Source organism: Podarcis cretensis, assembly GCF_951804945.1.
Source record: "Podarcis cretensis genome assembly, chromosome: Z".
Lineage (NCBI taxonomy): Eukaryota > Metazoa > Chordata > Lepidosauria > Squamata > Lacertidae > Podarcis > Podarcis cretensis.
The window spans coordinates 31978886-31994619 of NC_137184.1; the positions used below are offsets into that span (position 1 = coordinate 31978886).

Below are 15734 nucleotides of genomic sequence, written 5' to 3' on the forward strand. Positions count from 1 at the left end.
GTTCCAATGGTCAATAGCCACCAATGTAGCTACTCCTACCTCCATGGTCAGAAGCAGAATGCCTCTACATGCCTGTTGCTGGGAATCACAAGCAAGGAGGGAGCTGTTGTATTCCCGTCCTGCTTGTGAGCTTCCCATAGGTTTCTGGCTGGCATCTGCGAGATCAGAATGTGGACTCGATGAGCCACTGGTTAGACCCAGCAGAGCTGTTCTTTGTTCTTCAGATTCACTAAAAGAGATTCCTAGGGAGAGGTTTATGGGTAGGCTCACAGTAATGGTCCTACAGGGAAGAGGACTCTCTGAATGTATAATCTGCAGTGTCTGATAAGTCAACTGTTTTTGCTGCCTGTCTATACCTTGGGAAACAAGTGATTTGCAGTGGTGCAGTTAGTTAATTTCAGGCTCTGGGCTTAATGGGCTTACAAGGAAGGGGACACTCCATAATGATAATGTGCATTCCTTCACGTACTTCAAAACGTGCTAAGCCAGACCTCCCTCTGATGGGGCCCCTGGATTTCTGCCCCCAAATTCTGCCCTGACAGCACCACTGGCTGTTGGGACTGCTGGGTCGTCATGAGTTGAACAGGCTTTGATCTAGTCAGGAGAGATAACATGAGCAGCTGCAGGGCCTTCTAAAAGCACATCACTCCATCTAGTGCTTGGCTGAAGACTAGCAATTGGCAGCCGTGGTTTCATGAGTAAACATTAGAATTTAAGTAGAGCTTGTGGGGAAATAGCCAGACTTGTGTGTATTTAAGAGACATCCACATGTGTATTTTACTTGTGATAGTCCCTGTTAATCATTTAATTAGGATGTGTGAAGGGGCTAATTGAGTCAGACCTCTGTACCAGACATCACTAATTCTGTGATGTCAGCATGGGTTCAGAGGTAATAGAGTTCAACCCAATTTCTTTGGAGGTAATGATTCATTAGCACAACAAAGCATCAAAGAACTAGGTGTAAGAATGCAGGTGAGTGGGGCCTCTCTCTGGGTACTAGGGCTTAGGTTAGCTAGGTTAGAACAGGTGGGATGTGACCATTCTTGGGGAAAGGCAAGCAGCAGGGCAGGGATGCAGCTGCCTTTGGAAGAAGCTGACACTGCTTGGGATGAGATTGTCAGAACTAGGGCTGCCATACGTCCAGGATTTCCCAGACATATCCGGGATTTTGACCTTGAAAATTGCATCTGGGAGGAATTTCCAGTTCACAGCAAATTGTCTGGGAAATCTCGGATGTATGGCAATGACACCTTTTTTGAAAAATAAAGCTCTAAAAGTGGTGAAAATAAATTCCAAAAGAAGGAAAATATGCCCAAAGCACTCAGCATGTGTGTTGGGCAGCAGTGGCTGAGGCAAGAGACAGGCTTTGCTGGACTGAGAGGGAGAGAGAAGGCGTGTGGGGCCTCAGCTCAACTTTTGCACTTGCCTTTCAGAGGCAGCGGCTGGGGCAGGAGGCTCGCAAGCAGGATGCTGAGGCAGAACCCAGGGAAGGCAGCGCCTGCTCTGCACTGGGACATGCCATTGAGCAAATCGAACTGAGGAAGGCAGGGAGCGGGCTGGGGGCGGGGTGGGGGATTTGAGGGGGAGAGAAAAGAAGGAAAGTAGTGTGAGGAGAGGTAGCCAAGACAGCTCTCGGCACCAGCTGTTCTTGCTCCAGTTGTTGAGTCGACGGGGGCTCTAGGAGGCAAGCCAGTCACCAGTATGCAGCCAGGGAAGGGGATTTTCAAGCAGTTATGATGTGCCCCCCCCCAAAAAAAGGCTCAAAAGCTCAACAACTTTGGTGTCCAGATTTTCACTTTTTAAAATATGGCAACCCTACTCAGAACCCCCTCCACAGTAGACTCAGGTTGTAAATATGTGTAAATAACCCATATTTCAGAAAGATACCACCGTGTCCCCTGTCCCTCATTGTCCAAAGGGAAACACAGACCCCTTGGGTAAAGCACCAGGAACCCCTGGAATATCACACTGCTCATGGAGATTGGAATGGAATGCAATATATTAGGATGTCCCATGTGGGTGCACTGAAGGAGAGGATGTTTCTACCCACACATGTTGTAGTCATCCTTTGCTGCTTTTGGGCTATAGCTAAAACTATGAGGCAGTTGCCTTGGGCAGCAGAACCCAAAGGGGCAGGTGCTCAACCCATCCCATCCCCTCTACCATTGGCAGACAAGTGGTGGCAGCTTCTGGCGAGATATCATACATGCCATGAAATCTCACGAGACCTCGTCAAAATCTCGTGTGATTTTGAGAGCTCACCAGAATCCAGTGACGACATCACCACTTGGCAGGCACCACTGCACAACCCCAGTGAGAGTGACTTCGGGCTGGAGGTTTCCATAGCAGTGTGGCACCTTACCGTTTTGCCTCAGGCGGCAAAACGGGACTGGATGTCCCTGGTATTGACTTTTATGGGGAGTTGCACTGGAATTTGATGGGAGTTGTAGGGAGCTGTATTCCAAAATATCTGGAGGCTACTAGGTCAGCAAAGTTTTTTCTAGGCATAAGCGATCACTTAACTCTGGTACTACTTTAAAGCCTCTCCTTCTCCTACAGAAAATGATGGATGAGTGTCAGGACCAGCGATGGTGTCATTTCTCTGTCCATAGCCATGTGTTCGGCCCTGATCCATGCCCAGGTACACACAAGTACTTGGTGGTCTCCTACAAGTGCAGACCAGGTGAGTGAGTTCAACAAGGCATTAACTAGGCCAGGGTTCATTGGTGTTAGCAGTTTATGATTCTGATGTTCCTTTTGAAGTCACATTTGCTCTTCTTATTTAAGCAGTCCGCAGTCAAGCAATGTGTACAAAAATGCACATATTGTGATAAAAGCACGAATAAACTGAAAAAGTAACGCATCTATGTGCATAAAACTGCATCTATTGGTGAAAATAACATGCAAAAATGCATTATAATAGGGGAAATTGCATACAATCATGCATATATTAGGAGACCAAAATACTGGTGAATCACAAATGGATGTGGACAGTACTTTTTTTTTCTGGGGGTATGCAAGGGTATGCATACCCCTAAATATTTTGTGAATCTTTGTACTTTTGTCCATTTACTATATTTATTTTCCCTGATTTGAACTATAAAATAGTGATTTTCTTGAGTCAAAATGAGAGTACCCCTAAACATTTTTTTTAGAAAAAAAAAGCAATGGATGTAGAAATATGGAGAACGGGTGAGTGGAAAAAATGAAAAATTTCAGAGAAGCTGAAATTGACAGATTTGTCCATCCCTATGTCCCAGCCAACCATCGCCTCAAGACTGTGTGTGAAAATGAAAAACTGAGACTGCAGTGCCGGAATAAGTCCATCCTAGCTATTTACTCTGCCATCTATGGGAAGCCTTTGCGGGGAAAGCCAGAATGCGAATCGGTGAACAGGACGGGACCTGACATAGGTATGAAGGGAAATTCAGGTGGCCTGGAGTTTCCCAGGACAAAGCTAAGAGCTTCTGGAGCTTCAACAGTCACCAAAGGATTAAGAGTAGATCAATTTTATTTATCTATTTTACCAGATTCCATTTCTGAAATGCTCCCCTCAAAATATCTCAAGGCAATTTAAAAGTACCTTAAGGACTATATCATTTCTTATGCTCCAGCCCCAATCACTGATATCGTCTGGCGGGGCACTTCCTGTGGCTCCCTATGGCTTTGAAGTTTGGTTGGCCTTCACAGGGGACTGAGCCTTTAGCATGGCAACCTCTGTCCTGTAGAACCTCCTGCCACTAGATGTTTAGCCAGAACCATCTCTCCCTTCTTCTGAAAACTATCGTCCTTAAAAACAGGACTTTGCAATATGAATTTCCTTTTTCTTTTTAGCCATTCAATATTTCTTGATTTGTTATTGCTGTTTTTAAAATGATGCTTTTTATGGATAGTTTTTGCAAATTTTATTCTTACACATTGTATAGTGTGCCTTGATATAGATATAGATATTTATGAAAGCGAGGGTTATAACTATGAAAACAAACAAACACCTGCAATTAAAACAATTAAGAACAATTCCTTACTTAAGACCATAAACAACAATCCCATACATACAAACAATTAAAAGCAATTTCATATGTAGTAACATTTACTGATCCATCACAGATACATAATGGGATAAAGATCTCCACTTGGAAGCTTGTTGGAGAAAGGCAGGTCTTTTGTAGAAATCAGAGATAGTGGCTGTTGAACATGTGAGAATGTGAGAGTTCCAATTTTAGGCAATGCCCCCTTTCCTCCTAGCACCCAGTCTCTCACTCACCTGCTGAGTTTTTCATGCTGTTTGCATCACTCAAAGACAAATGTGGTCTTGAACAGGTGCACCAGACTTGTTACTGAATACCAGGCACAAGAAATCTGTGGCAGGTCTGGCTGATCTCCCCACTTTGACCAAGGGACTGCTTCAGTCATGCCACACCACCTGCCCTGCATCTGATGTCACATACAATAGGTGAAGATGCTGCTCCCTGCCAAATGTTGGGTTTGAAGACACTGCACATCAGTAGGCAGGTGGCACCTGCAGTGCCCTGTGCCATTGCCTGCATGGGTTGATTTCAAATCACACAGGCAAATCAAGATGCCCCACTTGAAGCCATTGTGATGCAAGGTGATTGACAGAAGGGCAGCACTATCCACCAGTCAAAAAGACCCACAGGGATTGGGGCACCTAAGCATTGTTTCACCAACTAGAAAGAGTTTCCCCACCTTGGCCAAAGGTGAATAATGTATACTAACCGTCTGAGAACCTGGCACTAGGGGTTGGTTTCCATCTGAGCTGAATGCCAACTACTGGAGCACCCTAGTTCTGCTTCTTCTCCTTGCTGTTTCTCTCTGTTCACCTTTCTGAGTAGAAGAAAAATTATGGGAGCAAGGAGTAGCAAATTTCTCTCATCTCTCTCTCCTCCCTGTGACAGTTGTATCATACCCTCCAACATTTTCATCTCCAGAATGGGAACATCTGAAGGGGCATGACTTCTGGTCTGGTGGTCTGGCAATCATCACTTGGGTCATCCCAAAGTGCTGGACTGACCCTGCTGACTTGCACCAGAGTGAGTGCCAGGCCACAAAATGGGACATTCCAGGATGCAAACAGAAGCTGGGATTGACTTCTGTGGTTCCTGCTTAAAACAGGGTGCTTGGAGGTAGATATGCTGTAGACTTCAGGCCGAAGAGATCAGTGAATAGGCAGCAGCAACAGAAGTGAGGAGAAGGGCGCCATTGCCCAAGATCCTTGCAAAACCTGAAGCCAGCAGTAATAGAACCTAAGTGATGAGAGATAACCTTCACACTGATGGAGACTATTTAAATTTACACAGTGGAAGAGAACTTTCAGAATGCCACTGTTAGTCACAATGAAATTTCAGAAGTGTGATATCAGGTGATTGTCAGGCCTGTAGTGGGTGGGGGGTTGGGGAAGGCAGGATTTAACCTACTTGCCTTATGCTGTTTCCTACCCCTAAGTTTGTGGTTGAACTGAAGCCAGGTGTGGCACTTCTGCACCGTTCTTTGGGACTGAACACGCTGTGTCCATGCTTTAGAGTGTCTGGCTCCTGATGCCTTGAGGAGAGTTTCCCGGAGGTGTCACAAGAAGGAGAACTGCACCATTGTTGCTGATAAAGCTACTTTCGGAGACCCCTGCTTCCCTGGAGTGAAGAAACAGCTGAGAGTCTCTTATACTTGTGGTAAGCTACGTAAAAAAACTGTATCAAATTGTGCTTGATTGGAAAACTGGCACTGTAGAAATCAGGGGGACAGGAGAATGCTTAAACTGTTTGACAGCTGCAGGTTAAGATATGGATGGCACTCCTACCTATAAGAATTGCCGCTGCCACAAAAAAATCCCTGTGGCCAAAGGCCCTTCTAGGCTAGCATCTTGTTCCTCATAGTGGCCAACCCAGATACCTCGAGGAAGCTCACAAGCAGGAAACAAGGACAATAGACCTCTCCCACCATTGTCTTCCAGTGACTGGAATTCAGAAACCCTCTGACGCTGTAGGTACTAAACAGCCATCATGACTGGCACAAGAACTTAAGACCAGCCCTGCTGGATCAGCTCAGTGGTCCATCTATTCCAGCATCTTATTTTCATAGTGGCCACACAGATGCATATGGAAAGCCTGCAACAGCACTCTCTCCTCCTATGGTTTCCAGCAACTGGCATTCAGGAGCCTCTTGGGTTTGTTGATCAGAAGGTCAGTGGTTCGAATCCCTGCGACAGGGTGAGCTCCCATTGCTCTGTCTCAGCTCTTGCCAACTTAGCAGTTCGAAAGCATGCCAGTGCAAGTACAAAAATAGGTACCGCTGCGACGGGAAGGTAAATGGCATTTCCGTGCGCTGTGGTTTCCGTCACCGTGTTCCAGTGCGCCAGAAGCGGTTTAGTCATGCTGGCCACATGACCCGGAAAGCTGTCTGTGGACAAATGCTGGCTCTCTCAGCCTGAAAGTGAGATGAGTGCCGCAACGCCATAGTCACCTTTGACTGGCCTTAACTGTCCAGGGGTCCTTTAACTTACCTTTTTACCTTTTATTGAAGTAAATACATGTTATCTCATGTGCTTCCTGTACTTTACTGTTTCTCTCTCTGGGAAGCAGTGACATTAAATAATTATAGATGGAAGCATTTATTTTATTCATGTGTCTCTATTTACCAGTACTATTCCAACTGTCTCTTGTCTACCCAAACCCCCAAATCTTTATAGTTCCTTTTCATTAAGATAAAACTTTTAAGTTTAATCTTGCTGTTGCTTGCATATTTGATTCTAAGTGTTGCTTGCTTGTTCTTATTAGACTTGGTGTTGTCCTTCTCCTTAGAATAGTTTTGATCTGATGAGTTTTAAGTTCAGTGTGTCATAGTCTGCTTTATTTAGTCTGTCTTGACTGCAGCCATGTTATGTTTATGTTATTTATCAAGCCATAGTCTGCCTTGTTAAATTCTTATGGTGCTATTCTTTTAAGTTTTATTCAGAGCAGACCCACTGAAATTAATGAACATGAGTAAGTTAGGTTAATTAATTTTAATGGATTTATTATTGATAAAGGGCCGAATACCACCCCTTGTGCCTTGTGTATATGGCTGTTCCACAAACACACTGACAGTGTGTTACTTTCATGCACAAGCATTCACTGTTGCACACAGTAGCAACTATAAAATGGGCATTAGTCCTATGAAAGTTGGCAGCAAAACCTCCACCATGACACCCCCCCCCAATCACAAACAATGGTTCCTCTTCCCCTTTTTAGTGCCAAGGCAGCTGCTGGAAGAGGTGGGCCGCAACTCCCAAGAAGACCCTTTCTTAATCTCAGACTACACACATGGTAAGTATCCCGCTTTTACCTTAATCACAAGTAAAGCTCTGCATTTAGAATCTGCTGGTAGAATCTTCTACCACCACAATCCATCTAAGGCAGGCAGGCAATCCCTTCTGCAGATAGTGGACTCAGGTGGTGAATGCTGAGAGGACTGTATCCTAACTGGGACCACAAAGAGAGAAGAGTGTGCTATCAGCATGATAAGCAGAATCGTGAGATTTGCAACTTTTTAACCCCCCCCAAAAAACTTTTCAACCCCCCCTTTCCTAAACAACCCAATGGGTATTCCAAAATGTAGCCATGAAGTAGGTGGAAAAAATAAAAATGGAAGGTGAGTGGTGGTTAAGTGTTCTGTTTGGAGGGAGTGATTGGTTGCAACCCTCAATAAAGCATTTTGTGCAGGTCAAAATTGTTAATTAGATTCCCTATTGAACAAACTAAGGCCCTTCTGAGCCTGTTTTGTGTGCAGAACAGAAAGCATGAGGGACAAAGCATGTTCCTTTCCTTTCGTCCGTTAAGAGTTTGGGTGTAATCTTCGATACCTCCCTCTCTATGGAGGCGCAGATTACAGCTATAACAAAGGCGGCATTTTTTCATCTCCGCCAAGCTAAGCAGTTGGCTCCTTATCTCTCTTGCCCTGACCTAGCCACTGTGATCCACGCGACGGTCACCTCCAGACTGGATTACTGTAACTCGCTCTACGTGGGGCTGCCCTTGAGACTGACCCAGAAACTCCAGCGGGTGCAGAATGCAGCGGTGAGACTCCTTATGGGGTCTTCGCTGCGAGATCACATTCATCCGGTACTATACCAGCTGCACTGGCTCCCGGTGGAGTACAGGATCAGGTTTAAGGTGCTGGTTTTAACCTTTAAATCCCTATATGGCCTAGGACCCTCGTACCTACAGGACCGCCTCTCCTGGTATGTCCCACAGAAGAACTTACGGTCTGCAAATAAAAACATCCTGAAGATCCCAGGCCACAGAGAGGTTAGGCTGGCCTCAACTAGAGCCAGGGCTTTTTCGGCCGCAGCTCCAATCTGGTGGAACGCTCTGTCACAAGAGACTAGGGCCCTGCGGGACTTGACATCTTTCCGCAGGGCCTGTAAGACAGAGCTGTTCCACCAGGCCTTTGGTCAGGGCGTAGCCTGACCCCCTCCTCTGGCAATCTGCACAGAATTTTGCTTAATGGTTGCCATCAATTTGATTTTAATTAATTTTTATAATGAAAGGTTTTTAGAATGTTGGATTATTTTGATTGTTGTTAGCCGCCCTGAGCCCAGCTTCGGCTGGGGAGGGCGGAGTATAAATAAAATTTATTATTATTTATTATTTCCATTAGCTAATTGCCTTGGTCTAATAGCACCCAGAACATCCTTATTGGCTTCTCCCCCTAGTATTCACTGTATTAAAAGGACACAAGTCTTGTGTTTCCCAGGGATCTTATCTGAACCTTGTTGAGCTGCATCTCCTTAATTACTGTATTGGCCTAAATATAAGCCGCACATGAATATAAGCTGCATCTTTAAAATTGGAGGGGGGCAGGGAGGAAAAAAAATACCCAAATATACCGGTAAGCCACGGCGGACTGGCTGCACGCCTTTGCCCCGTGCTCCTGGTCTACTCTGCTTTGCCAGAGGCCCCCTTCCCCCCTTCGATCCAATGGTTCAGGGTAGGCTTTGGAGTGGCGGGCGGCAGCGCTCCGGGGGGGGGGGGGGAGCCATGCCCTTTTGCCTGCAGTGTAAGGTCCTGAATATAAGCCACACTTTAACTTTTCACAATTGGAATTTGGAAAAAAAAGTGAGGCATATATCTAACCCCACTTGGAAGTTTATCTGGTTGTTATACAGTAGATCCTTGGGTTACGTTACCTTCGGGTAACATAACTTAATTGTATACTTCTGGGTTTCGCCGTGCGTGCATGCACAGAAGCGCTCTGCGCACCGCACATGTTGTGGGACTTTTCGGGGTATGTACGGACCCCTGGAACAAATTAACTTCATATCCGGAGTGTCCACTGCATTTCTTTAAATATTCGCTAAAGTATTCCCACTCCTCTTTTATATCCAACTCATCTTGATTTCTTATCTTTGCAGTCAACATTGCTAACTCCGCATATTCTATTAGCTTATTCTGCCAGTTTACTTTTGTGGGACTATTTTCACCTTTGGGCATAAAAATCCTTTCACCTTTGGGCATAAATTATTCTTGCCGCTGCTTTCTTGGGTATTTCACCCTCTACTATACTCAATAAGAACATCTCCATTTTTGTGTTTTTTTGAGAAATGAGAACCTTACCATCTTTTTTTTTTAGTTCTGAGTATATCATCTCCCAATACTCTTTGGCTTTCTTACAACCCTACCACATATGTCCCTTCAATCTCTTCACATTTCCAGCATAAATTGGTTCATTTTGCCCAATTCCATGCCCACCACTCTTCTCAGTTGCTATCAGTTCTGCCTTGAATGGGGGTTCCATTTCCCTCACTGCTCAAGATCCCACCTGGGCTCACCTAATCTCCTCATGTTCAGAGGGAAATTCATTGCCCATGCTCATTCATGAGGGGCAAGAGACAAGCCATTTCTCCAAAGCAGAAACTGTGTCAGTGAGTCTATCCTGAGTGTTAACACTGTGAGATGAGCAACCATGGATGGAAGCAGCAGATAGAAGCCAGTTAAAGTATATTAAAGAAGCAATAGTGGTGATGGTTAGGGGGGGCCTTGCATCATCAGCTATAGTTTTTGTTTAGGGAAGGAGAGTGAAGGCCACCTGGCCATGAAAGAGAAGACCAGAGAGGACAGGAAGCACTGGATTAGGCCTAGCCCAGAACAGTCTGCCCCTTGAGGCAACAGGACAAGTTAGTGCCTATTTTTCATCTCATGTGCAGAAGTGAACTGGGTTGGCAGATAAATCTGACTGCAACATGGCTGATGTGGCAATGCCCTCTATTGCATCATTGGCAGCATGCTAGTTTAAAGGTGTGGCAAGACAGGTTGGGTGGTGTACACAGCTCTGTCCTCCAGCAGAGGGGAATAGTTGGGAGGCGTAGGAGAAATAGCCACCTCTGCTCTCTGCCCCTGCTGCCTGAAGTCTCCACCACCCTTTGCATAATGGCAAGGCCAGCCTTGCATAGGAAGTGGCCTTGAGTGTAAGCCCTTTGGTCCATCTCTCATGGTATCATCAACACTGACTGACTCCAGATTGCAGCCAGCCCTACCTTGCTGTAGATGATGGTTCAATATCTGGATGCCACATAACTTGGTTATGGTGGTTACCTCATCCTCAGAATGCACACCTGTCACCTAGCAGAGCAGAGGACTCTGAGATTCATTCTTCACGTGAAAGCAAGGGGCAGTGTGGTGTACTGGTTAGAGCACTGGACTGGGACCAGAGAGACCAGACCCAGTCAGCCCTGAAACTCCCCAAGGGACCTTAGTCTCGTCATGCACTTTCAGGCTAGTCTACCTCAAAGGGCTGTTATGTGGATAAAAACAGGGTTGGGTGGGATAGAAATGGCTACACACGTAATAATAATATATTTCTGGTCCCTGAAACTTTTTTGGTTAGCAGACATAAATAGGAAGCAGAGGAAGTGAGAGTGAGGGGAGGCCAAAGCTGATGGTGACAGCCCCCACTAATCACCTGCTGTTACATGCTAACTGCCTCTGCACATGGAAGTCCTACTGAGCTCTCATGGTTAATAACCATGGGTAATAAATCTGTTCTTTCTTAAGTTGTCGTCACTACAACTTAAAAGCATAGGAAGTTGCCTTATCTCAAGTCATACCATTGGTCCATCTAGACCAGCATTGTTTATACTGACTGGCAGCACCTCTCCAGGGTTTCCGGCAGGGGTCTCTCCCAGCCCCACCTGGAAGTGCCAGGGATAAACCTGGGACCTTCTGCATGCAAAGCAGTTGCTTCACCACTGAGCCCTGGTCCTTCACCTTTGTGATTGTGAGTTCCATAGATTACATGATAAAGGAGATGCAGTTTAAGGCTGAACGTCTGTTAGGCAGGCTTCCCTTCTCTCCCGAAACCCTTGTCAGTAAGAACGTGCTATCCCCTTGTTTGCTGCAGGTGGCTGGTACACTGGGCCGAGGCTTTCCAGGCTCCAAGAAAATCTGATGATATTTACTAGCTCTCTGGAAACTTTTGCCCTTTTCTGGGGTATGTCTGACTTCCCTGGGTGTGCAAGACGGGCAGAGTTGGGATGCTGGGGGAAACCAGGCCAATCAGGGCCATGGCGCACATTATGTGGGTGGCAAAGCTGTGACTGGGTCTCCCGACCTTTGCGGTAAATGGGGGTGGCACGTAGTTACTGCCAGAACGGAGGAAATGTGCCACTCCCAAAAAAAGAGAGGCCAAAAGGTTTGCACATGCTAAATTATGTGTTAGAGATTCTGATGTAGAAGTGACTGTCATAGCTGAAATAGAAATGCAACACGTCTTGCCATAGTGGTCTGTTCTGAAAACAGAGGACTGCTTTCTGTAAATCAGGATAGACTTAACTGTTAAGCAGCTCTTTTAAGCCATTTTTATCAGTTCAGCAGTGCTAGGAGAAAGTTGCTTCGCCTATGTCTCCTACCCCAGCCTTTTCCAGATCTGAAGTATCTGTTAGTCTCACTGGAGAAATGCAGGGACAATACAGATCCCCATCTTCTCACGACAGCAAGACTGTTAGCAGCTTTCAGATGGGGAGTGGGATTTAGAAAAAGGAAACAGCACTCCACTCACTCCAATAAAAACTGAAACCTTAAAGTAAAACTACAAGAAAAGGGTGAACCCATCATGGATCTCACATATCACATTTGACCTTTTGGGATGCCTTTTCTGTGGGTGCAACCCCCACCCTCTTTAAAGACACCACCCTAGAATTGCAGAAAGAAAGCCCACTGGAATGAATGCGCAGGGGTTGCATGTTGTCATCCCCCCACCCCATTTAATCCAGATTTGCCAGTTCTGCAGATATGCAGTAAGTAAAAACTGGGTGTGGAGGTGGTAAATTCCAATTAGACAGGAAAAATAAATTTGGGGTGGCATTTTGATGACAACAGAATTGTGTGCGACAGGGAAGGGGAACCTTTGGCCCTCTAATAGGTTGTTGGACTGCAACTCCCATCGTTTTTGACCACGAGTCATGCTGGCTGGGTCTGATTGGAGATGTAGTCCAGCAACATCGGGAGGGCCAAAGGCTCCTCATCCCTGGTGCAGGTGCTGTAAACTTGCATGCATGAGTCACACTGAGTGCACAATAAATTAGATGTGTCCTCTCTGTCAGTCCATCTCTCTTTTCCTCCAGTTAAACTGCAGACTTAGGTATATGAGGAGGAGAGGGTGGCTGGAGCCGATGCCACATTCAGGAGGCTCTGACACCCCAAACCATGTCCTCTCTGCTATTGGCCCCTCCCTCTCAGCACCCTATCTCTGCAAGGGAGGAGAAGGTGGGTTGGCTCCCCCCCGTTGAGTCCTACTTTTCTTTTTCTTTGCAGGCGTTCCTGAGAAGGTGGGCTTTTATTTCCTGTGCGGAGTCTCAGGAGGCCTGGTGTTCCTCCTCCTCCTCTTTGCACCCAAAGTGGCCTTCATCCAGGATTTAAAGGAGGCTTTCAAAGCTGCAGAGCTGAGCGAAAGCTTAGAGCTGGAGACCACCAAGCTGCAGGATGAGCAGGATGACGAGAACCACGATGACAGCTCCTCCGACTCCTCCTTCCGCCGCCTCACTCGCACCTACCGCAACTCCAACAATATATTTGGGCCAGAGCTCACTGCGGCCCTGGAAGGAGCGGCAGACCATATGGGCCACGAGGGAGATGAGATCTGGATACCCAAGGAGTCCAGCCCATATGCCATCCACAAAATTAAGTCTGCTACCAAATGAGAAAGTATTTGCCATGGGAACAAGTTCAGAGCTGTCTGTTGTAAGCTGAGGTGGACTGAGCTCAATGGCTTTGTAGAATTATAGAATCATAGAATCACAGAGTCAAAAAGAATCCCCAAAAGTCATTTAGTCCAACCCCTGCAATGCAGGAATCACATCTAAAGAATCACTGACAGATGACCATCCAACCTGTTTAAAAACCAATGAATTAAGAGTCCACCATCTTCCGAGGTAGCCTGTTCCGCTGTCCAACAGCTCTTACTGTCTGAAAGTTCTTCCTAATGTTTAGTTGAATCTCCTTTACTGTAACTTTAATCTGTTGGTTTGGGTCCTACCCCATGGAGCAAGCAGAAAACAAGCTTGCTCCTCCATCTTCCACATCACAGCTTTATAGATATTTGAAGATGGCTGTGATATCACACTTCAGTCTTCTCTTCTGTAGGCTGATCATACCCAACTCCGTCAATTCCTTACAATAAAGGAGATTCATAATGTCTCCAGGCCCTTTATTGCTGGGGCTTTGCGAAGTTGGTTTTGTTATCTTCTTTTCCCATTCCAAAGTATTTGGGGCAAGGGATTAGAAATGTAAAATAAGTGAGTATATTATGAGTAGGTCCCCATTTGCATCTACATTTAAAGCGGTGTTATACCACTTTAAACTGCCTTGGCTTCCCCCTTCCAGAGCTGCAATTCACAGAGTGGTTTAACAATCAATCCTTTTCCCCAGAGAACTTTGGGAATAGGGGGTCTCCTAACAACTCTCAGCACTTGTTAACTACAGTTTCCAGGATTCTTTCAATGCCTAGTGCAGATGGGACCTTAAGTTACAGAGATAGGGAGCCTGTGGTGACCTCCAGATGTTGTTGTACTATAACTCCTACCATCCCTTCCCATTGGGCATGCTGGCTGGGGATGGAGTTGGAGCAAGGTGATGCCTTCCAGTTGTTGCTGCACTACACCTCCCATCATTCATGACCACCCCTGGTTGGGGTTGATGGGAATTGTAGTCCAACAGCAACAGAAGGGCATCGCTCTGCTCTTATCATATTTCTTTCATTTTCTGAATGCCAAACTAGACCAAGTTAGATATAGGAGGAAGAACTGCCAGTCTGCCTGGTTTCAATGGCCTTCAGCAACACTATCCAGAGAAACATTGATGTGGAAACCTAGTCTTTGTTGTTGTTGTTGTTTTAAAAAATACTCTAGCTCAGTATATGTAACACCTGGAAGCTGACTTGACATAAAACTATGTAATGTGAGTTTTGAAAACAGGGAGAGGCTGCTGCATTTAACAGATTGATTTGCTCTTCCTACTGCATTTTTAACCTTATTTTTCAGATATGCTCATGAGCAAAATCCAGCAGCACCTGCTTCCTTCTCTAGATGTGTTTAACAGGCCTGAATGCCAAGAGCTGTAAATCTGAAAATAAAAATATTTTGCACAAAATTTAAAGTTTGGCCATAGTAGTATGTTGTTGTTGTTCTAAAGAAAAGGTTGTGACTTATTTATGAGTTCAATGTACATTATTGGTAAATACAACAATTGCAAATTAAGGTGAGTACAATTCACTGGTTTATTTGCTGGAGCAAGCCCTGTTGTAATCAGACTTATCTAGTCAAATCTTCCTGGTTTGCCACCCCACTGTGGCTGGTGGCATTTCATGGTGGAAAGTCAGCAGGGTCACCGTTGGTGGGCTGGCACAGCTTAGGCTCCTACTGTCCAGAGGACCCAATCAGCAGGTTTAATGGGCTCAAGGGGGCTGGGGCATGTTCCAGGTACATAGGTGGCCATTCAGCTTCTGCTCAAAAATGTTTAAGGAGGAAGAGTCCCACAACTGCTGAGGCAGTCTGCTCTGCTGTAAAACAACTTCAGCCACCTGACTTTGGGCCCTATTATTTGGAGCAATAAAACCCCCAAATTTGATCTATGTGACAGCTCTTCAGATATTTGAAAATCGATATTAAATCAGCTCTTAATTGGCTCTTCTTCTGGCTAATAATCCCCAACATCTTCAGCTGAATGGAAACTGAGATCACATTCACACCATACATTCGGGGCACGTGAATTTCCCCAAAGAATCCTGTAAATTGTAATTTAGCCCTAGCCAGCCCTTAACAAAGTACAGTTTTATTTAATAATAAAAACTATAGCAATATTTGGGGAAAGCCTTTTGTTTTAAATCTGGAGAGTGCTATTTTTCTAGAAAAGGAGGTGCCAGAACCCACTATGAACACATCCCTCGTTCTCTTAGAATAGCAATGGGGCCCACCTGAGAGATGCCAGAACTGAGTGCCAGTGAGTTCTGGGTGGGGGGAAAAAGCCTTGGGTGTGGATATGACCTCTGCAGGAACACTCTGATGCTCCCTCAGGGAGCTCTTTTTCATTTCAAAGGGGCTTGTGTAGACGAACACCCTATGTATTTGTGCCCTCTGTTCTTTAGTAATACCTCCTACCCCTGCAGCAACACCTGTGACTGGAATGTAAATTCAAACGTCTGTCAGCAAATAGGAAAAAATTCTTAATTCCACCAGTCTTTGAAGCTTAGGT

The 15734-nt window shown here is 45.6% G+C and overlaps 1 protein-coding gene across 3 annotated transcripts in view; it reads left to right on the forward strand.

The window, feature by feature from the left end:
- LOC307208030 (protein eva-1 homolog C-like) overlaps positions 1–14633 on the forward strand; it is a 27986-nt gene extending 13353 nt beyond the window's left edge. For 2 of the 3 annotated variants that reach the window (XM_079962335.1, XM_079962333.1), the window contains exons 3-8: positions 2560–2683; positions 3261–3413; positions 5541–5684; positions 7242–7316; positions 11389–11478; positions 12801–14633. In XM_079962335.1, the coding sequence (XP_079818461.1) occupies positions 2560–2683; positions 3261–3413; positions 5541–5684; positions 7242–7316; positions 11389–11478; positions 12801–13186 (972 nt within the window). In that variant the 3' untranslated portion in view covers positions 13187–14633. The remainder of the gene's footprint in view (positions 1–2559; positions 2684–3260; positions 3414–5540; positions 5685–7241; positions 7317–11388; positions 11479–12800) is intronic. The other variant, XM_079962334.1, reaches the window with a different exon arrangement.
- Positions 14634–15734: the final 1101 nt, after the last annotated feature.